The following is a 25,970-nucleotide window of genomic DNA, read 5'->3' on the forward strand; positions in this document are numbered from 1 at the left end:
AAGGTGTGGGTCCAGTTTCAGTCTTCTACAGGTTGCCAGCCAGTTCACCCAGCACCATTTGTTAAATAGGGAATCTTTTCCCCACTGAATGTTTTTAATTGGCTTGTCAAAGATCAAATAACCGTAAGTAGCTAGATTCATCTCTTGGTTCTCTATTCTGTTCCAGACATCTACTTCTCTGTTTTTGTGCCAATACCATGCTGTTTTGATCACTATTGATTTATAGTATACTCTGAGATCTGGTAGCATGATTCCTCCTGCTTTGTTTTTATTTCTGAGTAATATCTTGGCTATTTGAGTTTTTTTTCTCATTCCATATAAAACAAAGTATTATTTTTTTCAATATCTTTAAAGTATGACAGTGGAGCTTTAATAGGGATTGCATTAATATTTTATATTGCTTTGGATAGTATAGACATTTTAACAATGTTTATTATTCCCAGCCATGAGCATGGTATATTTTTTCATTTGTTAACATTTCAGGTTTTCTTTTATTAGAGTTTCTCAGTTTTCTTTCTTTTTTTTTTTTTTTTTTTTTTGTAGAGACAGAGTCTCACTTTATGGCCCTTGGTAGAGTGCCGTGGCATCACACAGCTCACAGCAACCTCCAGCTCCTGGGCTTAAGCGATTCTCTTGCCTCAGCCTCCCGAGTAGCTGGGACTACAGGTGCCCGCCACAGCACCTGGCTATTTTTTTGTTGCGGTTTGGCCGGGGCTGGGTTTGAACCCACCACCCTCGGCATATGGGGCCGGTGCCCTACTCACTGAGCCACAGGCGCCGCCCCGTTTCTCAGTTTTCTTTATAGAGATCTTTCATGTCCTTGTTAGGTAAACTCCCAAATATTTCATCTTCTTTGGCACTATGAAATGAATAGAGTCTGATTCTATTGATTGTTTTTTCAGCATGACTCTCCTTTCACCCATGCTGCAGAATCAGCACAGACCTGCAACAGCCCACACCTTGTCCATACCTCATGAGAAAATGCCCAAGAATCTGGACACCATGGGGGAGAGGCTTCCAGACTTGGGGTGAGAGTGGAGGGGAGTGCTGGGAGTTCAGAATTGCAGGTAGAGAATATATACAGTTTTATTCAGTTTTATGCCTGGCGGGAGAGTGCCATGGCACTGTAGTAGGGGAAGGAGTTCTGGTTTGTAGAGGGTCTCTCCCATGGGATAAAATAGGAGGATATCTGAACTCTGTTCTCTTGTTTGTAGAAAGTATACTACAAGCCGTTCTCATGGGGGAGGGGACTGCTGTCTGCTTGGCAATGGATTTTGTACCTATTGTTTGTTTCCTTGGGGTCACAACTCACCTCAGCAGGGTTGATGTGCATTCTTCAACCTTCTTTCTTGGCTCAGCTCCAAGCCATCACCTTACTTACTAAACTTCTTTCCTTTAACTCTCCTTTTGGATGGGAGCCTCTGTGGAAAGCTGGGTCCAGTTGGCCATCTTGCCTCTGCCTCCTGCCTCACTTTTTTAAAATAAATATTTTGGAATAATTTTAGATTTAAATCAAGTTTGCAAAAAATATTACAGAGAATTCCCATAAGCCTTTTATCAATTTTCCCTCGTGTTAAATCTTGTTTTTGTGGCACATTAATCACCACTGCGAGCCAATTTTAACGTATTATGATGAACTACTGTGTGTGTGTGTGTGTATATATATATATATATATATTTTTTTTTTTTTCCCCCAGTTTCTAGCCAGGGCTGGGTTTGTACCCTCCACATCTGGCATATGGGGCCAGCGCCCTACTCCTTTGAGCCACAGGCACCACCCTAATGTTTATATTTTATTAAGATTCCATTATTTTTTCCCTAATATCCTATTTTCTTTTCTGGGTTCTTATGCAGGACACAAGTTCCCTTGTTATTGGTGACTTTGATAAGTTTTAAGCAGTACTGGGTCATGCATTCTGTAGAATATTCCTTGGTTTGGGTTTCCATCATTTTTTTTTTTTTATGATGGCTAAATCAGGTTCTAGGTGTTGGGGAGGAAGAACCCAGATATAATGTCTTTGTTACCTTTTTGCTATGGCCATAAAATCTATAGTTATAGTGGTCTGTACCTTTTTTTTTTTTCTCTTAATTCTTTATCTGTTCTTAATATTGTGGGAATGCTGGGCTCACTGAACAAATTAGGAAATTTCCTATGCTCCTATTTCATACAATAGATTGTGAGGAATTAGTATTATTTTTTCCTTCCAGATTTGGTAGAATACATCACTGAAGTCTTCTGGACTTGATGTATTATTTTTGGAAATGTTGGAATTACAGATATAATGTCTGTTTATAATATATAGGCTATCTTTATGTGGGTAATTTATTTGTTCTTGTAAAAATTCTGATAGCTTGTGTCTGTCAAGGAATTTGTACATGTCACGTAAGTTGAAGAATTTATTGTCATACACACATTCATATTGATATCTGTAGAATCTATGATGAATCTCTCATTTCCCTCCTTGGTAATTTATTTCTTCTCTCTATTTTTTGATCAGATCATTCTTGCTAGACCTTTAGAACATTAATTGATCTGAAAGAACCTGCTGTTGTCTCATTGCTTTCCTCTAGTGATTTCCTATTTCCAATTCTCTGATTTCTGCTCTGACGTGAGCCTTCAGGGAATGTAGAACACACACTACCATTTTCGTTCCTCCACAATCATTATATGAGAGGGCCCCGGTCTGCAAGGTGAATGCAGACTAAGCAAATATCCAGTAGCAGTCAGGGTGACTTGTGGGGTGCATATATTGTTCTAGCAAGGATGATGCTCCTAGGTTGGCTGCAGAACTCCTCAATGCTCCCCAGGTGTCCCCTGACTCACACCAATGGGCTCAGCCAGGAAGATACCTGGGAACCCTGCATAGTCAAATTTGGTTCATTGCAGCACACATTCCTGTGCAAGGTACAGCACAGGAGCTGTGGAAGGAGGGGGAAAACTGGAGGAAGGCCACCCCTGGCCCCCAGAAGTGCTCAGCAGAGTGGGGGAGACCAATGCATATTGCTCTCCATCAAATCCGGATGGTCCAAATAGCAGGGGTTGTCCCTCTTGTTCAGCATTTCAGAGGCTTCACAGGTGTGGAAAATAGAAAGACAAGCAGCAATGGCTACAGAGTGCAGAAACACATGTGGACAATTTCCTGTCAGTCAGGAGTCACTGCAAAGGACCATGCTGTCTTTCCTTGGAACAGGAGATCCAGTTTCCTTCTGGGAGAGAGTACTTTCTGGTCTGTGGATAACATCCACATTTTTCTTTGAGACATATTTCATCAATACAAGCTTTATTTTTGTATTTTTTTACTTCTCCCTTTTTATTTTCTGTATTTATTTTCTCTCCTGTTTATCTTTCTGTGTTGTCAGAGTCCAAAGTGTTAGTTTCTAAAGTCACTTTGCAGAATTAAGCATGATAAATTTGTAGGGCAAAGATAATAAGGTAGTCTTATTTGGAGAGCCTAAGAGTGGGTATCTCAGCAGCTGCCCATTCATTATTGTGCTTATGACTTAATCATTGGCAGCAGTGTGATGTGTTCTATGAACATGGTTATTCACGCCCTCATTTGAGCACAGGTTTTGTGCCTGCCTTTCTTCCTCCTGCTTTATTACAGCTGGGCTATGGGTCTGCGATGGCTCTTGCAGGGCTGCCCCACCTGCTTCCCCTGTGTGTGTGTTTGCTGCTCACACCTGGCCTGGCCGAGGCAGGCAAGCTGCTGGTGGTGCCCAAGGATGGGAGCCACTGGGTCACCATGTGGTCAGTTGTGGAGAGGCTCATCCAGAAAGGACATGAGTTGGTTGTGGTCATGCCAGAGGTGAGTTGGCAACTGGGAGAATCTTTGAATTGTACAGACTTTTAAAACTTCTTACTCCCTGGATGATTTGGACCAGGAGTTCTTGGTTTTCGCCAATGATCAATGGAAACATCGAGAACAAAGTTCTTTTGATGCATTAAGAAGCTCAACAACTGGTGTTTTTGAGCTAGTTTTTTCACACTGCAGGAGTTTGTTTAATGGCCTAAAATTAGTAGAATTCTTAAGAGAGAGCTATTTTGATGCTGTGTTTCTGGACTCTTTTGATATGTGTGGCTTAATAGTTGCCATGTATTTTTCACTCCCCTCTATGATCTTCAGCAGGGGGATATTTTGCCATTATCTTGAAGAAAGTGTACAGGTACCTGCTTCTCTTTCTTACATCCCCAGAGTTTTCTCAGGGTATTTGGACACCAGGACTTTCAAGGAGAGCATATAGAACTATATCCTCTATATGGAGGAGCATTTATTTTTTATTTTATTATTTTTATTTTAAAGTCCCTCTTGCAATCATGTCTTGCCCCCATAAAGTGTAACACACACCAAGGCCCCACCCACCTCCCTCCTTCCCTCTTTCTGTTTTCCCCCCATAACCATAATTGTCATTAATTGTTCTCATATCAAAATTGAGTACATAGGATTCATGCTTCTCCATTTGTGATGCTTTACTAAGAATAATGTCTTCCACGTCCATCCAGGTTAATACGAAGGATGTAAAGTCTTCATTTTTTTTTAATGGCTGAATAGTATTCCATGGTATACATATACCACAGCTTGTTAATCCATTCCTGGGTTGGTGGGCATTTAGGCTGTTTCCACATTTTGGCGATTGTAAATTGAGCTGCAAAAAACAGTCTAGTACAAGTGTCCTTATGATAAAAGGATTTCTTTCCTTCTGGGTAGATGCCCAGTAATGGGATTGCAGGATCAAATGGGAGGTCTAGCTTGAGTGCTTTGAGGATTCTCCATACTTCCTTCCAGAAAGGTTGTACTAGTTTGCAGTCCCACCAGCAGTGTAAAAGTGTTCGCTTCTCTCCACATCCACGCCAGCATCTGCAGTTTTGAGATTTTGTGATGTGGGCCATTCTCACTGGGGTTAGATGATATCTCAGGGTTGTTTTGATTTGCATTTCTCTAATATATAGAGATGATGAACATTTTTTCATGTGTTTGTTAGCCATTCATCTGTCGTCTTTAGAGAAAGTTCTATTCATGTCTCTTGCCCATTGATATAAGGGATTGTTGGCTTTTTTCATGTGGATTAATTTGAGTTCTCTATAGATCCTAGTTATCAAGCTTTTGTCTGATTGAAAATATGCAAATATCCTTTCCCATTGTGTAGGTTGTCTCATTGCTTTGGTTATTGTCTCCTTAGCTGTACAGAAGCTTTTCAGTTTAATGAAGTCCCATTTGTTTATTTTTGTTGTTGTTGCAATTGCCATGGCAGTCTTCTTCATGAAGTCTTTCCCCAGGCCAATATCTTCCAGTGTTTTTCCTATGCTTTCTTGGAGGATTTTTATTGTTTCATGCCTTAAGTTTAAGTCCTTTATCCATCTTGAATCAATTTTTGTGAGTGGGAAAAGGTGTGGGTCCAGTTTCAGTCTTTTACATGTAGACATCCAGTTCTCCCAACACCATTTATTGAATAGGGAGTCTTTCCCCCAAGGTATGTTCTTGTTTGGTTTATCAAAGATTAGGTGGTTGTAAAATGTTAGTTTTATTTCTTTGTGTTCAATTTGATTCCAAGTGTCTATGTCTCTGTTTTTGTGCCAGTACCATGCTGTCTTGAGCAGTATGGCTTTGTAGTACAGACTAAAATCTGGTATGCTGATGCCCCCAGCTTTATTTTTGTTACAGAGAACTGCCTTAGCTATACGGGGTTTTTTCCGGTTCCACACAAAACGCAGAATCATTTTTTCCAAATATTGAAAGTACAATGTTGGTATTTTGATAGGAATGGCATTGAATAGGTAGATTGCTTTGGGAAGTATAGACATTTTAACAATGTTGATTCTTCCCATCCATGAGCATGGTATGTTCCTCCATTTGTTAATATCCTCTGCTATTTCCCTTCTGAGGATTTCATAGTTTTCTTTATAGAGGTCCTTCACCTCCTTCGTTAGGTATATTCCTAGGTATTTCATTTTCTTTGAGACTATGGCGAAGGGAGTTGTGTCCTTAATTAGCTTCTCATCTTGACTGTTATTGGTGTACACAAAGGCTACTGACTTGTGGACATTGATTTTATATCCTGAAACATTACTGTATTTTTTGATGACTTCTAGGAGTCTAGTGGTTGAGTCTTTGGGGTTCTCTAAGTATAAGATCATGTCGTCAGCAAAGAGGGAGAGTTTGACCTCCTCTGCTCCCATTTGGATTCCCTTTATTTCCTTGTCTTGCCTAATTGTATTGGCTAGAACTTCCAGCACTACGTTGAATAGTAAAGGTGACAGAGGACAACCTTCCCTGGTTCCAGTTCTAAGAGGAAAAGCTTTCAGTTTTACTCCATTCAGTAAATTATTGGCTGTGGATTTGTCATAGATAGCTTCGATCAGTTTTAGAAATGTGCCACCTATGCCTATACTCTTCAGTGTTCTAATTAGAAAAGGATGCTGGATTTTATCCAATGCTTTTTCTGCATCTATTGAGAGGATCATGTGATCTTTATTTTTGCCTCTGTTAATATGGTGGATAACGTTTATGGACTTGCGTATGTTAAACCAGCCTTGCATCCCTGGGATGAAGCCTACTTGATCATGATGAATGACTTTTTTGATGATAAGCTGTAATCTATTGGCTAGGATTTTGTTGAGAATTTTTGCATCTATGTTCATGAGTGAGATTGGTCTGAAATTCTCCTTTTTGTTTGGGTCTTTTCCTGGTTTTGGTATCAGGGTGATGTTTGCTTCATAGAATGTGTTGGGGAAGATTCCTTCTTCCTCAATTTTTTTGGAATAATTTCTGCAGTACAGGAATAAGCTCTTCCTTGAAGGTTTGATAGAATTCTGGAGTGAAGCCATCTGGACCAGGGCATTTTTTGGTTGGAAGATTTTTTTATTGTTTCTTTGATCTCAGTGCTTGAAATTGGTCTGTTCAGGAGCTCTATTTCTTCCTGGCTGAGTCTAGGGAGAGGGTGTGATTCCAAATATTGATCCATTTCTTACACATTGTCAAATTTCTGGGCATAGAGTTTCTGGTAGTATTCAGAGATGATCTCTTGAGTCTCTGTGGGATCAGTTGTTATTTCCCCTTTATCGTTTCTGATTGAGGTTACTAGAGATTTTACTTTTCTATTCCTCGTTAGTCTGGCCAATGGTTTATCTATTTTATTTATTTTTTCAAAAAACCAACTCCTTGTTTCATTAATTTTCCAAATGATTCTTTTGTTTTCAATTTCATTGATCTCTGATTTGATTTTGGATATTTCTTTTCTTCTACTGAGTTTAGGCTTAGATTGTTCTTCTTTTTCCAATTCCATAAGATCTCTTGTGAGATTGTTGATGCGCTCTCTTTCTGTTTCTCAAATGTAGGCATCTACAGTGATGAATTTTCCTCTCAAAACTGCTTTTGCAGTAACCCACAGGTTTTGGTAGCTTGTGTCTTCATTGTTGTTATGCTCAAGGAAGTTAATGATTTCCTGTTTTATTTCTTCCTTCACCCATCTGTTATTCAACAGAAGATTGTTTAGTTTCCATGCCTTTGGGTGGGGTCGAGCATTTTTGTTAGAGTTGAGTTCCACCTTTAGTGCCTTATGGTCTGAGAAGATACAGGTAAAATTTCAATTCTTTTGATTCTGTTGATATTTGTTTTGTGTCCCAAGATATGATCAATTTTGGAGAATGTTCCATGGGATTTTGAGAAGAATGTATATTCTTTATCTTTGGGATGGAGTGTTCTATATGCGTCTATCAAGCACAGTTGTTCTAGGGTCTCATTTAAGTCTCTTATATCCTTGTTTAATTTCTGTTTAGAGGATCTGTCCAGCTCTGTAAGAGGAGTGTTAAGGTCCCCTGTTATTATGGTATTATCAGATATCATATTGCTCAGACTGAGTAAGGTCTGTTTCAAGAATCTGGGAGCATTTAAATTGGGTGCATAAATATTTAGAATTGAAATGTCTTCTTGTTGTATTTTTCCCTTGACCAATATAAAGTGACCATCTTTGTCTTTTTTGACTTTAGTTGCTTTAAATCCACATGTATCTGAAAATAAGATTGCAACTCCTCTTTTCTTCTGAATTCCATTTGCCTGAAAAATTGTCTTCCAACCCTTGACTTGGAGCTTTAATTTGTCTTTTGAAGCCAGGTGTGTTTCTTGCAGACAGCAAATGGATGGCTTGTGTTTTTTAATCCAGTCAACCAATCTATGTCTCTTCAGTGGGGAATTCAAGCCATTAACATTTATTGAGATAATTGATAAGTGTGGTAGTATTCTATTCATCTTATTTTGTGAGAGTCCATTGCTTAGTTTTATCTTTTGCATCAGTGTGGAGATTTGGTTCTGTCCTTTAATTTCTGAGTGCTTACTTTGATGCTGATCCATTGTGGTGGTCAGTGTGCAGAACAGGTTGAAGTATTTCCTGTAGAGCTGGTCTTGTTGTGGTGAATTTCCTCAATGTTTGTATATCCGTAAATGATTTGATTTCTCCATCAATTTTGAAGCTTAGCTTAGCAGGGTACAGAATTCTGGGCTGGAAATTGTTCTGTTTAAGTTGATTAAAGATAGATGACCATTGTCTTCTTGCTTGGAAAGTTTCATTAGAGAAGTCTGCGGTCACTCTGATGGATTTGCCCCTGTAGGTCAACTGGCGCTTACTCCTGGCAGCTTGCAGAATCTTTTCTTTTGTCTTGACTTTGGACAGGTTCATCACAATGTGTCTTGGAGAGGCTCAGTTAGAGTTGAGGTGACCTGGGGTCCGATATCCCTCTGAAAGCAGTGTGTCAGAATCTTTGGTGATATTTGGGAAATTTTCTTTTATAATATTCTCTAGTATGGCTTCCATTCCTCTGGGGCATTCTTCTTCCCCTTCTGGGATTCCTATAACTCGTATGTTGGAATGCTTCATAAAGTCCCATAATTCTGATAGTGAACATTCTGCTTTCTCTCTCTTCTTTTCTGCCTCTTTTACTATCTGACTTATCTCAAGAACTTTGTCTTCTACCTCTGAAATTCTTTCTTCTGCATGGTCTAACCTGTTGCTGATACTTTCCATTGCATCTTTAAGTTCCCTAATTGACTGTTTCAGTTCCTTCAGCTCTGCTATATCCTTTTTATATTCTTCATATTGTTCATCTCTTATTTGATTCTGTTTTTGAATTTCCTTTTGGTTATTTTCCACTTTATTAGCAGTTTTCTTCATTGTTTCCATCATTTCTTTCATTGTTTTCAACATGTGTATTCTAAATTCCCTTTCTGTCATTCCTAACATTTCTTTATAGGTGGAATCCTCTGCAGTAGCTACCTCATGGTCCCTTGGTGGGGTTGTTCTGGACTGGTTCTTCATGTTGCCAGAGTTTTCTGCTAATTCTTCCTCATGAGTGATTTCTTTTATCTGTTTCCTTGCCCTAATTTTCCTTTCACTTGCTCTTGCTCTTTAAGTTCTTGTGCCTGTGGACTAAGGGTTACAGGACCAGAAGGGTGAGAAGGTTTAAGAGCAAAAAAGGGATGAAAGAAAGGAGGACCGAGTGATAAGGAAAAAAAAAGAAAAATAGAGAAAGGAGAGGGGGTAGGTAAAAGGAATATTGACAAAAAGAAGAGAGGCACAGAAAGAGGGAGACAGAGCAATATAGGTGTACAGTACGGTACTTTGATACAACCTTAAAAAAAACCCCACCTTCTGGGGGTGCCCAGTTGGGTGGTTCCCTTGAGGTCAGCAGCTCTTTGCTAACCTGATCAGACACAGTACCGCACCTCCACCAATTAGAGAGGAAAGACAAAAATGCTATAAATCAAACCAAAAAGAAAACTTTACGGGATAAAATTGGCTGGAAAAACCAAATGATAGCGGTAGAAACACTAACAAAAATGAAATTCTAATTATTGAAATAGGCAGCAATGGGAAATTATAATTAAACTAGAAAAATTGAGAAAGAAAAAGGATCTGTATGGAAAAAGTTGAACTTAAAAAACAAAACAACAATCCACAACATCAAAATAAACAAAAAAAAAAACGAAACCAAAAAAAAAAAAACACAACCAAAAACAAAGCAGTATGTATATGTTATTGAATATTGTCTGGGCAACATGTGGTCTTCTGGGGTGTGAGATGTTAATCACAGTTCTGATATGACTGGAGGCTGCTAGTTTCTCAAACCCCTGCAGGTAGACACCCTAAATCTCTCTTTAGCCCACTTAAAAGGCACTTTGAACTTGTTCACTTACTGAGCAGAAGCTTTCTCAGGGAAGTGCTTGTCGCTGGAATCACTGCTGAAGTGGCTATCCACTTACCCTGTGTGTCAAAACTGGTCTCCCTCTTCCCCGGAGGGTTAGGGCTGCAAGGCGGCTCAGACCCCGCCCTGAGGCTACTTGGTCGCTGGGTTACCAGCTCACACCCAATTCCAGCTCTGCGACCCTGAGGGCGGAACTTGCCGGAGCAAATCGCTCACAATGTCTGCCTGTGACCCAGAGCCAAACACTATTAGCTCCTTCTGGCTCAGCGGCTCAGACTGGGGCCCTAGACAAAGGCCAAAGTTCTCCGCACTCCCGCTCAGGCTCTCCCCAAGGCAGTTCAGCTGAGTGCCAAGTCCAAAGACACCAAAACAGTTCACAGGTAAGGCCTTTCTAGTTTGCAGTCTCGCTGCTACTGAACTTACAGTTGCGGGCGGGTTTAGACGGATTGAACACATGTGACCACTTGCCGGTTTTCCACTGTTTTAGTCCTCCTGTTGGGGTACAGAAGTCTCTCGCTGACTCCCTGTATCCTCTCAGGCATGATGATAGGCAGATCCCACCAGCCAGAGATGCCTGGAGTCCTATATCTCCAGACTCACGGTGCCCAGATGCAAGGAAGCTGTTACTTGGCTGCCATCTTGCTCTGCCTCCCCTTAATGGCACTTCTTAATTCATCTGCCAACAGGTTCCTAATTTCCTCAGGGAGAGGGTAGGGAGAAGAGGTGATGCTGGGGTTGGGCATGTTAGGGAGCACAAGGAGTGCGGGGAGAGGACCTGTGCTGAAAAGGTTTCTGATGGGGTAGGGTTGCGGCTCCAACCTATACTTGGGCCAGCAGTCGGAATAAGAAGGAGTTGGGACACTGCCGGTCCAGGCACACAATAAGGAACTGGAGGACCATTTATTTTGCCCCATTTTTATAAAAATGGCCTTAGAAATTGCCTCTGAAATCTGCAGACACCTGTCATAGCGTATGATCTGTACAGCCACACGTCAGTCTGGTTGCTGAGAACTGACTTTGTTTTGGAATCTGCCAGACCCTTGATGCCCAACATGATCTTCATCAGGGGCATCAATTGCCACTAGGGAAAGCCATTGACTGAGGTGAGTTGTCTCTTTTTTTTTGCAGAATAGGCTTACCTGGCTTTGGACTTGAATCTAAAAAGAAAGATTCCTTACTCAGCTGTGATTTGTCATTTCCATTTTTTGAATTTGCAATTTCTTTCTAGTTTAATGAATTATGTTTAGCCTATGCAATTCATTGTTGGTTACCAAATTTTATAATGGTGCTATTCTCCATATATGTATATAATCATACACAATTTGCAGCTGCAGTTTTCAATACTATTTTGAAACAAAAATGAAATGAAACTTTGTGTTTTTTAGTGATCCTGTTCTACTCCCTTCAGGAAAATGCTCTTAGTAGGTTTCAAGTGACTTTAGGTGTTAGCATCTTTTAAAATGTTTTGAAATAATTTGCTATAAAACCATAAAAGTATGCAAATTCTTATGTCTATTTTATTAAACTAGGGCTAAGTGTCAGGCTCTAATATATCATATTTCACTATATCAATAAATCGCAAATTTCATTTTAGGCCAATCCATACAAAATTGACCCTTTCTTTTGAAAATGCAGAGAAATCATTAGTTTGGATACAACAAATTGATTGTTTTATCAATTCATTAACATTGATAAAGATGTACAGTTTTTTCCATGCTTTGCTTCTGTGAACAAAGTCCAAAATCATTCTTTATACTTTCTTCACATTCAGGTATTTCCATATTCTTGCTTTTATTTTAGTAGGAAAGAGTCTTTTAAATGGGTTTGCTGGGCTTTACTTATTGGGAAGACATTGATGTATTTTAGATGTAAGTCTTTCTGTTCTGGAAGAGGTATTTCTCATTATTTCTTGACATCCTACTTTAAATTTTACACTTTATGTAAGTTTTTTAATTAAAATTTATTCCTAGGAAGTTTATTTTATTTGAAACTATTGTGCACACAGCAGTTTTTCCATTTCTATTTTGAACTGATTATGGGCAATGAAAGTATAGCTTTGGTTTTTGCACATTCGTCTTCAATCTACTAGTTTTTCTTAATAATGTGTATGATTTATTAGGTCCACATGATTTATCATCTGTAAATATTTCCCTTCCATGATGTTTATACCCTTATTGTGGTGTATCATAGTGTATACTCCTAAAACATTATTGAGTCATATTGCTGGTCTTGCCAGCTGAAGTCAGAATTCTGTCACTTGCACTTGAGAATGCCTTGACAGTTGCAGGTGTAAGATTCTTGGCAAATGTATAGCTGCTACATCCAGGCGAAACACCTGGTATGTCATCTCAGTGTATTATCTATTATGAACGGACTATTCTTTTCTACCTGTTGTTCTGTCTTCTCACAAGGTTCAGTAGACTGAGTATAATGACAGTCATATTCTTGCACAAATGTCTCAGCAGATGTTAGTGAAACAGTGACTTTTCAGCCAATTGAAGAAGTGAAATAATGCCCTTTCTAAGAAGTCAGAACAGTAAAATTCCAAAAATATCTACCATTTCAATTCATATGTCTTTCAAAATTAGGGGTGACTTTCTGCCCTTAGCAAGAACAGTTGAGGAGGGGCAATTTAGTGGACATTCCGAGGCTGAGCCTTCCAAAGGGCTCTTCTTCCCTTCCCCCTCGATCCACTACAGTGCCAAGAGCCACCAAGGGTTTGCTGAACTCTGCCCTCTAGCCACAGGTGGGGCCTACAACTTCTTGGATCACCCAGAAGAGTTTAGGGACAAAGGAAGCTATATGTGATTTTATATAACCTGTGATATGCACACATCTATAGAGTTTGAAATATATTGAACACAATATAGTTTTATATGTTTTTGGTTATGCATAGATCTTTAATGATATAAGAAATATTTTTATATATCTTTATATCTATTAAGTGATATATATGTATAAAATGTTTTGTAGCTATGGAAGGTTACATATTAGTGTATATATTTATGAGTGTAAAGAAAACTAAATTCTCAAAGAGGAGTTCATATTTCCAAGAGGGCTTTCTGAGAAAGAGCCTAGGATACAGCACAAGTACGAAGGAAATTTTGTTGAAATACTCATGGACACTGTATATTTCTCCTCTGCTTCAGACACCACCCTATTTCTTGGAAAACCATACAGCTTTTTGTATTTGTCTGGAGAACAAGGGGTCCTCATTTGACTCATTTGTATTGTAAGAAAATATAGCTGATGACAGATTGAGTGTTGTATGAGTGTGCTTTTGAGTGTGTGCAGGGGCATCTGTGTGAGGTGACTTAGGTCCTACCTAGAAAATTTTTCTGAGAGTGTCCTGTCCCAAAATGTCATCAAGTCTCTCCAGGGAATCATATCCTTCGATGCAATTACATTCTGTAAATATTGATGAGAGATCATGATTCAGGAGAAACGAAAGATATTTCAGTGGGCAAAACAATCAGTGCCAATCATTTTCAGCATTAGGTGAGTTCCAGCAGAATTGATGACTGAGTCCAGCTGCAAGGAGTTCAAGTTCAGTCTACACAATTTGGGGCAGCTGTAACTCTGGAGCCCTGGGGATGGGATGTGGTCACATAGCAATAAGGGATGTGTTCTTTCCTCACTTCTCTCAGGTTCTGGTTCCAATTTCAATTCAAAGTTAGCAGTCACTGGGCTAGCCTAAGTCCTACTATCAAGATTGTTTATTTTAGCTTTTCTTTTTTTTTTTTATTAAATCATAGCTGTGTACATCAATATGATCATGGGGCACCATACACTTGGTTCATAGAATATTTGACACATTTTCATCTCATTAATTGACATAGCCCTCCTGGCATTTTCTTAGTTACTTTGCCAAGACATTTACATTCCACATTTGCCAAGGCTCACATGTACCCTTGTAAGATGCACCACAGGTGTGATCCTTTCAATCTCCCTCCCTCTAAAAAATCTCCCCCCTCCCTCCCCACACTTTCCCCCTTCCCCCTATTCTTAGGTTGTAACTTGGTTATGGCTTTCATGTCAAGGTCCTAAGTTAGTTTCATAGTAGGGGTGAATACATTGGATATTTTTTCTTCCATTCTTGAGACACTTTACTGAGAAGAATATGTTCCAGCTCCATCCATGTAAACATGAAAGAGGTAAAGTCTCCATCTTTCTTCAAGGCTGCATAGTATTCCATGGTGTACATATATCACAATTTGTTAATCCATTCGTGGATCGATGGGCACTCGGGTTTTTTCCATGACTTAGCAATTATGAATAGGGCTGCAATAAAGATTCTGGTACAAATATCTTGTTATGATGTGGTTTTTGGTCATCTGGGTATATGCCCAGCAGAGGAATTACAGGATTGAATGGCAGATCTATTTTTAGATCTCTAAGTGTTCTCCATATATCGTTCCAAAAGGAATGTATTAGTTTGCATTCCCACCAGCAGTGCAAAAGTGTTCCCTTTTCTCCACATCGGCACCAACATCTCTGGTCTTGAGATTTTGTGATATAGGCTAGTCTCACTGGAGTTAGATGATATCTCAAAGTAGTTTTGATTTGCATTTCTCTGATGATTAAAGATGAGCATTTTTTCGTATGTCTGAAGGCCGCTCGCCTGTCTTCTTCGGAGAAGTTTCTTTTCAAGTCTCTTGCCCAGCCTGTGATGGTATCCCTTGTTCTTTTCTTGCTAATGCGTTTGAGTTCTCTGTGGATTCTGGTTATTAAACCTTTGTCAGAGACATAACCAGCAAATATCTTATCCCATTCTGTGGGCTGTTTGCTTGCTTTACTTACTGTGTTATTGGCTGTGCAGAAGCTTTTTAGTTTGATCAAGTCCCAAAAGTGTATTTTTGAAGCTGCTTCAATTGCCCGGGGGGTCCTTTCATAAAAAACTCACCCAACCCAATTTCTTCAAGGGTTTTCCCTGCACTCTCTTCTAGTATTTTTATAGTTTCATGTCTTAAGTTGAGGTCTTTAATCCAGTAAGAGTCTATCTTGGTTAGTGGTGAAAGGTGTGGATCCAGTTTCAGTCTTCTACAGGTTGCCAGCCAGTTCACCCAGCACCATTTGTTAAATAGGGAATCTTTTCCCCACTGGATGTTTTTAATTGACTTGTCAAAGATTAAATAACAGTAAGTAGCTAGGTTCATCTCTTGGTTCTCTATTCTGTTCCAGGCATCTACTTCTCTGTTTTTGTGCCAATACCATGCTGTTTTGATCACTATCGATTTGTAGTATAGTCTGAGGTCTGGTGTGATTCCTCCTGCTTTGTTTTTATTTTTGAGTAATGTCTTGGCTATTCGAGGTTTTTTCTGATTTCATAGAAAATGAAGTATTGTTTTTTCAAGATCTTTAAAGTATGACAGTGGAACTTTAATAGGGATTGTGTTGAAGTTATATATTGCTTTGGGTAGTATGGACATTTTAACAATGTTGATTCTTCCCAGCCATGAGCATGGTACGTTTTTCCATTTGTTAACATTCTCGGCTATCTCTTTTCTTAGAGTTTCATAGTTCTCTTTATATAGATCTTTCACATCCTTTGTTAGATAAACACCCAAATATTTCATCTTCTTTGGCATTACTGTGAATGGGATAGAGTCCTTAATTGTTTTTTCAGCTTGACTACTGTTGGTATTTATAAAGGCTACCGATTTATGAATGTTGATTTTGTAACCTGAGATGTTGCTGTATTCCTTTATCACTTCTAAGAGTTTTGTAGTAGAGTCCCTAGTGTTTTCCAGATATACAATCATATTATCTGCAAAGAGCTAAAGTTTGATCTCTTCTGACCCTATGTGGATGCCCTTGATCGCCTTTTCTTCCCTAATTGCGGTGGCTAAAACTTCCATTACAATGTTAAAGAGAAATGGAGACAATGGGCAGCCTTGTCTGGTTCCTGATCTAAGTGGAAATTATTCCAATTTAACTCCATTCAATATGATATTGGCTGTCGGTTTTTGTAGATGGCCTCTATCAGTTTAAGAAATGTCCCTTCTATACCGATTTTCTTAAGTGTTCTGATGATGAAGGGATGTTGGATGTTATCAAAAGCTTTTTCTGCATTGATTGAGAGAATCATATGATCTTTGTTTTTTACTTTGTTTATGTGCTGAATTACATTTATAGATTTACGTATATTGAACCAGCCTTGAGACCCTGGGATAAAGCCAACTTGATCATGATGTATGATTTGTTTGATATGTTGTTAGGATCTGGTTGAATATTTTTGCGTCTATATTCATTAGTGATATTGGTCTATAATTTTCTTTTCTTGTTGGGTCTTTTCTTGGTTTGGGGATCAGGGTGATGTTTGCTTCATAGAATGTGTTTGGGAGTCTTCCTTCTTTTTCTACATTTTGGAACAGTTTGAGTAATATAGGTATTAATTCCTCTTTAAAGGTTTGGTAGAATTCTGATGTGAAACCATCTGGTCCCGGACTTTTCTTTTTGGGGAGGTTTTGTATGGTTGATGTTATTTCCGAACTTGAAATGGGCCTGTTCAACATTTCCACTTGATTCTGGTTAAGTCTTGGAAGGTGACATGCTTCCAAGTATCGGTCCATTTCCTTCAGATTTTCATATTTCTGAGAGTAAAGTTTCTTGTAATATTCATTAAGGATTTTTTGGATTTCTGAGGAGTCTGTTGTTATTTCATCTTTGTCATTTCTGATTGATGAGATTAGAGATTTTACTCTTTTTTTCCTGATTAGGTTGGCCAACGGTTTATCTATTTTGTTGACCTTTTCAAAAAACCAGCTTTTTGATTTATTGATCTGTTGTATTTTTCTTTTGTTTTCAATTTCATTTAGTTCTGCTCTGATTTTGGTTATTTCTTTTCTTCTACTGGGTTTGGGGTTAGAGTGTTCTTCCTTTTCCAGTTGCTTGAGATGTCCCATTAAGTTGCTAACTTCCTCTCTTTCCGTTCTCCTGAGGAAGGCTTGCAGTGCTATAAATTTCCCTCTTAGAACTGCCTTTGCGGTGTCCCAGAGGTTCTGATAGTTCGTGTCTTCATTGTCGTTTTGTTCCAAAGATTTGGCAATTTCCTTCTTGATCTCATCTCTGACCCAGCTATCGTTCAGCATGAGGTTATTTAACTTCCATGTTTTTGTATGAGTATGTAGATTCCTGTTGTTACTCAGCTCAAATTTTATTCCATGATGGTCCGAGAAGATGCATGGAATAACTTCTATTCCTTTAAATTTACTAAGGTTAGGTTTGTGACCTAAGATGTGATCGATTTTGGATTAAGTTCCGTGGGCTGATGAGAAGTATGTGTATTCAGTTTTGTTAGGATGAAATGTTCTGTAGATGTCTGCTAGATCTAAATGCTGGATGGTTAGATTTAAATCTAAAATTTCTTTACTCAGCTTTTTGTTGGAGGATCGATCCCTCACTGCCAAAGGAGTGTTGAAATCTCCAACGATTATGGAGCTGGAGGAAATCAAGTTGCTCATGTCTGTTAGAGTTTCTCTTATGAATTGAGGTGCATTCTGATTTGGTGCATAGATATTAATAATTGAAATCTCATCATATTGAGTATTACCCTTCACAAATATGAAGTGACCATTCTTGTCCTTCCTTACTTTTGTTGGTTTAAAGCCTATTGTGTCTGCAAATAAAATTGCAACACCTGCTTTTTTCTGGTTACCATTTGCCTGAAATATGGATGACCATCCTTTCACCCTGAGTCTCTATTTGTCTTTTAAGTTAAGATGTGACTCTTGCATGCAACAGATATCTGGCCTGAGTTTTTGTATCCAGTCAGCTAACCTATGTCTCTTTAGAGGACAGTTTAGGCCATTCACATTAATGAAGATTATTGATAAGTTTGGTGAAATTTGGGGTATCGAGTTTTTCAAAAGTCCAGTGGAGAATTTTAATCTTTTCACCATTGTAGAAGTTGGAGTTTGATCAGGAGTTTCTGAGTGAGTTTATGTTTGTAGTAGAGGGTTGGGTTGGTCATTATGGAGGATAGGTCTGAGAATATCCTGGAGAGCTGGTTTGGTTGTGGCAAATTTCTTCAACATATGAATGTCATTAAAGTATTTAATTTCTCCATCATAGATGAAACTCAGTTTAACTGGGTACAAGATCCGGGGTTGAAAGTTATTTTGCTTTAGGAGATTAAAAGTCGATGACCACCCTCTTCTGGCTTGAAAATTTTCAGCAGAGAGATCTACAGTCATTCTAATGTTCTTACCTTTGTAGGTAATGGCTTTCTTTCGCCTGATAACCTTGAGAATTTTCTCCTTCATGTTGACTTTAGTGAAGCTAATTATGATATGTCTGGGGGATGACTTATTGGGGTTGAATTGTGCTGGAGTTCTGAAACTGTCTGCTATCTGAATTTCAGAATCTCTGGGCATGTCTGGAAAATTCTCTTTCATAATTTCATGCAGAAGGGCCTCTGTGCCCCTCGATGCTACTGCGTCGTTTTCCGGAACTCCTATTATTTGTATATTTGCCTTCTTTGAATTATCCCAGAGCTCTCTAAGAGAATGATCCATTTTTGCTCCCCATTTCTCTTCCTCTTTGAGAGTTTGGGAGTGTTCGAAGGCTTTATCTTTGATGTCAGAAATCCTTTCTTCTGCTTGGTCCATTCTGTTGCTGAGGGATTCTACTGTATTTTTCATATGTTTAAGGGCTGCAAATTCTTGCTTCAGTGTGTCTAAGTCTTTGGTGGTTTTGTCTTTAAATTCGTTAAATTCTTGAGACAACTTTTGAATTTCTCCTCGGATTCCTAATTCCATTTTATCAATCTTGTATGCAATCCAAATTCTGAATTCGATTTCTGACATGTCTGCTAGTTGTTTATGAATGGGATCTTCAATTACATCTGCCATTTCTTTCCTTGGGGGGGTTGATCTATTCTGGTTATTCATGTTACCGGAGATTTTCCACTGATTCCGCCCCATGGTTGTTTTACTCCCTTTGATTTTTCTCCTAGGGTTTTCAGTGTTGTAGCCTGAGAGACTGGGGCCCTGTCTGGTGTGGTGGGGCTGAGTGGTTCTGAATTATTGTCAGCTGGCTTCTGTTTGACCCCAGTGAAGCACTTACTCTGGGTTGAAGTCTCAGTTCTCTGAGTCGGCCCTACCCTGGATATTTCCAGGCTCTGTGAGTCACCTCAGGCAAATCCTATACTCAGGGGTGGCCTCCTCTGGTTGCCCAGGGAGGCAGGGGGTATGGCTTCAGCCGCCTCAGGGAACTGCCGCTCTGATGTGGGTCTCCCCCTGCCTCACTCCTGTGTCCCAGAGTCAGGACAGACCAGCCGCAGTTTGGGCACTGTCCACGCCCCGACAAATCCCTCAAGAATCTGGACTCCTGGGGGACAGGCCTCCAGATCCCAGAGTGAGGGTGGGGTGGGGTGCTGGGAGCTCAGAGCCGCCGGCAGCAAGCTCACTCAATTCCTCCCAATCTTTGGCTCCACCGCACCGCTGCAGCCCAAGTCTCCAGGCTTCAGCGTGAGGGCGGGGTGGGGGGAGCAGCTGGAGCCCAGAACCGCCAGGCAGCGAACAGACTCAGCTCCACCCAGTTCCTTGCCCAGCCACACAGCAAGCGCTCAGGTCTCCAGACCACAGAGTGAGGGCCAGGGGGAGCACCAGGAGCTCAGAGCCAGCAGGGGCTCTGAGCCATAGGGAGCCCGGTCGACAGCGAGCAAATTCAGTTCCTCCCAGTCTCTCGCCAGGTTGTACCACCACAGCTCAAGCCTTCAGGCCTCAGAGTGGGGGCAGGGTGGGGAGAGCGGCTGGAGCCCAGAACTGCCAGGCAGCGAACAGACTCAGCTCCACCCAGTTCCCTGCCCGGCCACATGGCAGGCACTCAGGTCTCCAGAGCACAGAGCAAGGGTGGGGGAGCGCCGGGAGCCCAGAGCCAGCAGGGGTTTCGAGCTGTAGGGAGCCCGGTCGACAGCAAGCAAATTCAGTTCCTCCCAGTCTCTCACCTGGTTGTACTGTCGCAGCACAAACCTTCAGGCTTCAGAATGGGGGCGGGGCGGAGGGAGCGGCTGGAGCCCAGGACTGCCAGGCAGCGAAAAACAGACTCAGCTCCACCCAATTCCCTGCCCTGTCACATGGCAGGCGCTCAGGTCTCCGGACCACAGAGCGAGGGCGGGGGGAGCGCCAGGAGCTCAGAGCAGCAGGGAGCTCAGAGCAGCTGGTAGCGAGTTTGACTCAGTTATATGCCTGGTTGTATTGTTGCCCAAGGAGGGCTGCTGCACCTCGCCTCGGGGAAGCACCACCCTGGTGAGGGTCTCCCTCCGCTGACTGTCCTCACCTCTCTCCCATGCCCCAGAATCAGCGCTGACCAGCTGCAGCTCGGGGACTGTCCTCTCCCCTTTAGGAGTCGCCCAAGAATCCGAGGTCCTGGAGGACAGGCTTTCAGACCTCAGAGAGAGTGGAGGGAAGTGCTGGGAGCTCAGAATTGCCAGCAAAGGATATTTACAGATTTATACAGTTTTATGCCTGGCAGGAGAATGCCTAGGCATCCTAGTAAGGGAGGTAGGTCCAGTTTGTAGTAGGTCTCTCCCGTGAAGTGTAGTGGGAGGGCCTTTGATTTCTGCCCTTTTGTTTGTGGGGCCCTTAAGCTGATCAGGTGGGGGAGGGGGAACTCCCGTCCACTTGGTGATGGGTTTTGTACCTTTTGTTTGCTTCCTTGTGGTCGCAGCTCTCCTCAGCGGGGTTGATGTGCATTCTTCAACTTTCTCGCTTGGTGTTGCTCGAATCCATCAGGTTACTTGCTAAATTTTCGTCCCCTAACTCTCCTTCAGGATGGGAGCCTCTGTGGAAAGCAAGCTTCAGTCCGCCATCTTCCCATCATCCCTCCTATTTTAACTTTTCACTATCAAAGTTTTCAAAGTTACATGTAGGAGAGACTATAGTATGATGAGCACCCAGATCAACCCTTAGGTTAAATACTTTCAATATTTGGTTGTACTGATTCATGCAATTTTCTTTCCTCTCTAAGAAAATTTTGGCTGTTGTGTTTTTAGGAAATTCTTGACATGTTGTTCTATGCCTAATAATTTCACTAAATATTAAAAATAAGAACAATTTGTTACATATCCATGTGCTAGTATCACAGTCATACCTAATACAATCAGTAATTCATCAATATCATCAAATTTCCAGTTCACAATTAAATTTCCCCCAATTGTCTGAAAGAATGCCTTTGGCATTCAGATCAACAAAACAGAATTGAGAATCAGAAATTAACTAATACACCTTTGGGAAACTGATTTGTTGATTACCCTGCAAAGGTCATGCAAAAAGGAAAGAATGGTCTTGTCTACATGAGGTACTGGGACAACTGCATTTCTGCACAACAAAAAATGAAGTTGGATCCTTACCTTGTACCGTGTACAAAAGTTAACTTGAAATAGACCAAAGACCCAAATAGAAAATCTAAAACTGTAAAACCCTTAGAAAAAAATATTGGGGCTGATCTTCATGACCTTGGATGTGCCAATGGTTCCTTGGATGTAACACTGAAAGCACAAGAAAGAAAAGAACAAAATAGTCGAAGAACCCAGAGGTGATGTCTTTTCTTGCTTTCTTGTGTAGAGATATGCCCTTGTTGAAAAGACTGTTCTTTTCTCTATTGAATTGCTGTTTCAACTTTGTAAATAATTGGTGTCTGTGTATCTGTGCATCTATTTCTGGACTCCACTCTGTTCCCCATTTTATTTATGAAATATTTGATTATTTTAGGTTTGTAATAAGTCTTGAAAATGAGATACTAATAGCTGTGTAATAATTTCCTTCATATCAGAGATGTTTTGACTAGTGTATGTCTTTTACATTTTCATAGGAGGTTGAGAATCAGTTTTACAATTTCTACCAAAAATCCTGCTGGGTTGTGTTAAATTCATAGATGAGTTTGGGAGAGTTGATTTCTTCAGAATCTGTGGCTTATTTTGGATATGGTATATCTCTGGATTTATTTAGGTCTTCTTATAATATTTTGTAGCTTTTAGTATACAGTCTTTTACATTTTTTGTCAGTTTTTTCTAAGTATTTCATATTTCTGATGCCATTTAAATGCTATTTTTATTCCACTTTCCAAGTGTTCATTGCAAGTACAAATGACCCTTAGGAACGCCAGCCCTCACGTGCAGTTGAAAATCCAAATATAACTTTTGACTCTCCAAATACTCAACTAGGATTAGCCTACTGTTTTATCATGGTACAAAAAACAAACAAACCCTGGAGTCTATGTATACATGTATTTTATGCACTCATTACATATCTAACTTTTTCCCAATTATTTTTGATAATTGTTATTTATATGGTTTAGCTGCAAGATTTTGCAATTTGTTGCAATTCATTTGCCATTAAGTATGAGGTTAGCTGAGGGTTTTTCAAAGATGCCCTTCATTAGGGTGAGAACTTTCTCTATTGACTAATTGTGCTAAGACTTTTTATCAGGAATGGATTTTGAATTTTGCCAAATACATTTTGTATGATCATTGAAATGATTACATGGCTTTATTTTTTCCAATGTATATTTTAGGATATGTTATGTTAGGCAGACTGATTTTTGCTTTAATTCTTTATTTCATTTTGAATGTAGAAAAAATACACATGGCATGAAAGTTATCATCTCAGCTACTTGAAGTATATAGTTCAATATTGAGTCTATTGATGTTCCAAACACCACCATTCATTTCCAAAACTGTTTATGTCATCCCAAACTGAAACTTTGGACCCATTACATAATTACTCCCTATCACTCCTCCCAGCCTTTGGTAACCACCATTCAACTCAGTAATTCTATGAATTCCATGACTTTATACCACTTAAATATGGAATCATATAGTTTTTTTTCTTTGGTGGCTTATTTCACTCAGCAAAATGTCCTGAAGGTTCATTCATGTTGTAGCATGTATCAGATTTTTCTTCCTTTTTAAGGCTGAATGATATTCCATTGCATACACCTACCCTATTTGGTTTAAGTGTTCATCTGTGCATGGACAGTAGGGCTGCTCCCAGTCCTAGGTATTATAAATAATGCTGTCATCAAGTTGGTATGACAATCATGAATGATTTTCTGATGTTGATTCAGCGTCCTTGAGCTAACCCCACTTGATTATTGTATATTACCTTTATATGTTGTATACATTTTATATCTTATTGAATTAGGCACTAAATTTTTATTTAGAACTTGCACGTCTATGTTCACAAGAGCCTGTACTTTTTTAAAAAAATGTCTTTATCTGATTTTAATATCATGGGAATGCTCAGCTCATTGAAAGAATTAGGCAATTTCCTATCCTCCTATTTTGTGGGGAGTGAGAAATTGGTATTATTTCTTCTCTCCATGTTTGGCAGAATTCATCGCTGAAGTCAATAAGATTTATAAAGTATATTTAATAAGGTAAATCTTAACAGCCAGGGTAATAAGGAAAGTATGCATGGGCTATGTGAGTTCTGACAGGTGAAAAGAATGTTAATCTAGGAGGAGAAGGCCTGGGTGGGTAGGGGTCATTCCCTGAATGCTTCCCCAGGCTGCGAGGGGCCCTGCCACCTTCCAGCCCATTTCCTACACCATCCTATGAGAGTGCCCTAGGCAGCAAGGTGAATGGAGACTAAGCAAATATCCAGTAACATTCAGGGTGTCCTGTGGGGTGCATCTTATTCCTAGCAAGGATGATACTCCTAGGTTGGCTGCAGAACCCCTCACTGAGTGCTCCCCAGAAGTGTTCCCTGACTCACACCAATGGTCTCACCCAGGAAGGTACCTAGGAACCATGCACAGTACAATTCAGTCCAATGCAGCACACATTCCTGTGCAAGGCATAGCACAGGAACTGTGGAAAGAGGGAGAAAACAGATGAAGATCCCCCCTCACACTTCAGGAGTGCTCAGCAGAGTGGGTGAGACCAATGGATCCTCTCCTGATGGAGGGCACCTGAGGTGATGGGTGAGCCTGCAGCAGAGGTCCATCCATGTTTCTGGCTAGAAAGTGTAAGTGTGGAGGGAAGAGAGAAGCATCTCAGCCAAGTTCTGGGGCAGCGTTGGGTGGGTGACTACCCTTGCATGCAGCATATCTTCCAGGTAGTCTCCATCAAACCCTGGATGGTCCAAGTAGGAGGGGTTGCCCCTCTCGTTCAGCATTTCAGAGGCTTCCCAGGTGTGGAAAATGTAAAGATGAGCAACAATGGCTACAGAGTGCAGAAACACTTTTGGACAATTTCTGGTCAGTCAGGAGTCATTGCAAAGGGTCTTGCTGCCTTTCCTTGGAACAGGAGATGCTAATTTCTTTCTGGGCAAGAGTATTTTCTATTCAGTGGATAATATGCTTTGAGTTAAATTTCATCAATACAAGCTTTATTTTTGTATTTCTTCTCCCTTTTTATTTTCTGTATTTTCTCTCCTGTTTATCTTTCTGTGTTGTCAAAGTCCAAAACATTGCTTAATAATTAGTTTCTACAGTCCCTTTGCAGTATTAAGCATAATTTATTTGTAGGGCAAAGATAATAAGGTAGTCTTATCTGGAGAGGCTAAGAGTTGGTGTCTCGGCAGCTGTCCTATTCTTTATTGTGCTTATGAGTCAATCATTAGCAGCAGTGTGATTTGTTCTATGAACATGTGCGTTCACGCCCTCTTTTGAACACAGGTTTTGTGCCTGCCCTTCTTCCTCCCGCTGTGTCACTGGAGCTTAGCGTCCAGGCAGCCTGACTGCTCTGGGCTGTGGTTCTGCGATGGCTCCTGCAGGGCTGCCCAGCCTGCTCCCGCTGTGTGCGTGTCTGCTACTCACACCAGGCCTGGCCGAGGCAGGCAAGCTGCTGGTGGTGCCCATGGATGGAAGCCACTGGTTCACCATGCGGTCGGTTGTGGAGAGACTCATCCAGAAAGGACATGAAGTGGTTGTGATCATGCCAGATGTGAGTTGGCAATTGGAACAATCTTTGAATTGTACAGTGAAGACTTTTAAAACTTCTTACTCCCTGGAGGATTTGGACCATGCGTTCTTGGTTTTTGCCAATGATCAATGGAAATCTCAGCAACGAAGTTTCTTTGATGTATTGAGTAGCTCTACCACTCATTATTTTGAGCTAATTTTTTCACACTGTAGGAGTTTATTTAATGATCAAAAATTAGTACAATACTTAAAAGAGAGTTCTTTTGATGCTGTGTTTCTGGACCCTTTTGATATGTGTGGCTTAATAGTTGCCAAGTATTTTTCACTCCCCTCTGTGATCTTCAGCAGGGGGATATTTTGCCATTATCTTGAGGAAGGTGCACAGGTCCCTGCTTCTCTTTCTTACGTTCCCAGAATTCTCTCAGGGTACTCAGATGCCATGACTTTCAAGGAGAGAGTATCGAATCATATCCTCTACTTGAATGAGCACTTATTTTGCCCCATTTTTATAAAAACAGCCTTAGAAATTGCCTCTGAAATCCTACAGACACCTGTCACAGCATATGATCTGTACAGCCACACGTCAGTCTGGTTGCTGCGAAGTGACTTTGTTTTGGAATATCCAAGACCCCTGATGCCCAACATGATCTTCATAGGTGGAATCAACTGCCACCAGGGAAAGCCGTTGCCCAAGGTGAGTTGTCTCTCCTTTAGCAGAATAGGCATAACCTGTCTTTGGACTTGAAGTTAAAAAAAAAAAAGATTTCTTACTTAGTTATGATTTGTCATTTCCATTTTTTTAATTTGGAATTTCTTTCTAGTTTAATGCATTATGTTTTGCCAATTCATTTCATTGTTGGTTACCAAATTTTATAATGGTGCCATTCTTGATATATGTATATAATCGTAC

The 25,970-nt window shown here is 40.3% G+C and overlaps 1 protein-coding gene across 5 annotated transcripts in view; it reads left to right on the forward strand.

The window, feature by feature from the left end:
- Window positions 1-25,970, forward strand: part of LOC128590125 (UDP-glucuronosyltransferase 1A1) — a 264,050-nt gene that overhangs the window by 87,864 nt on the left and 150,216 nt on the right. For 3 of the 5 annotated variants that reach the window (XM_053597296.1, XM_053597299.1, XM_053597298.1), the window contains one exon: window positions 25,608-25,754. The exons of the other annotated variants lie outside the window; for them this stretch is intronic. In XM_053597296.1, coding sequence (XP_053453271.1) covers window positions 25,608-25,754 — 147 coding nt within the window. The remainder of the gene's footprint in view (window positions 1-25,607; window positions 25,755-25,970) is intronic. 5 annotated transcript variants of the gene reach the window in all.

This window comes from Nycticebus coucang, chromosome 7, assembly GCF_027406575.1.
Source record: "Nycticebus coucang isolate mNycCou1 chromosome 7, mNycCou1.pri, whole genome shotgun sequence".
NCBI classification, from domain to species: domain Eukaryota; kingdom Metazoa; phylum Chordata; class Mammalia; order Primates; family Lorisidae; genus Nycticebus; species Nycticebus coucang.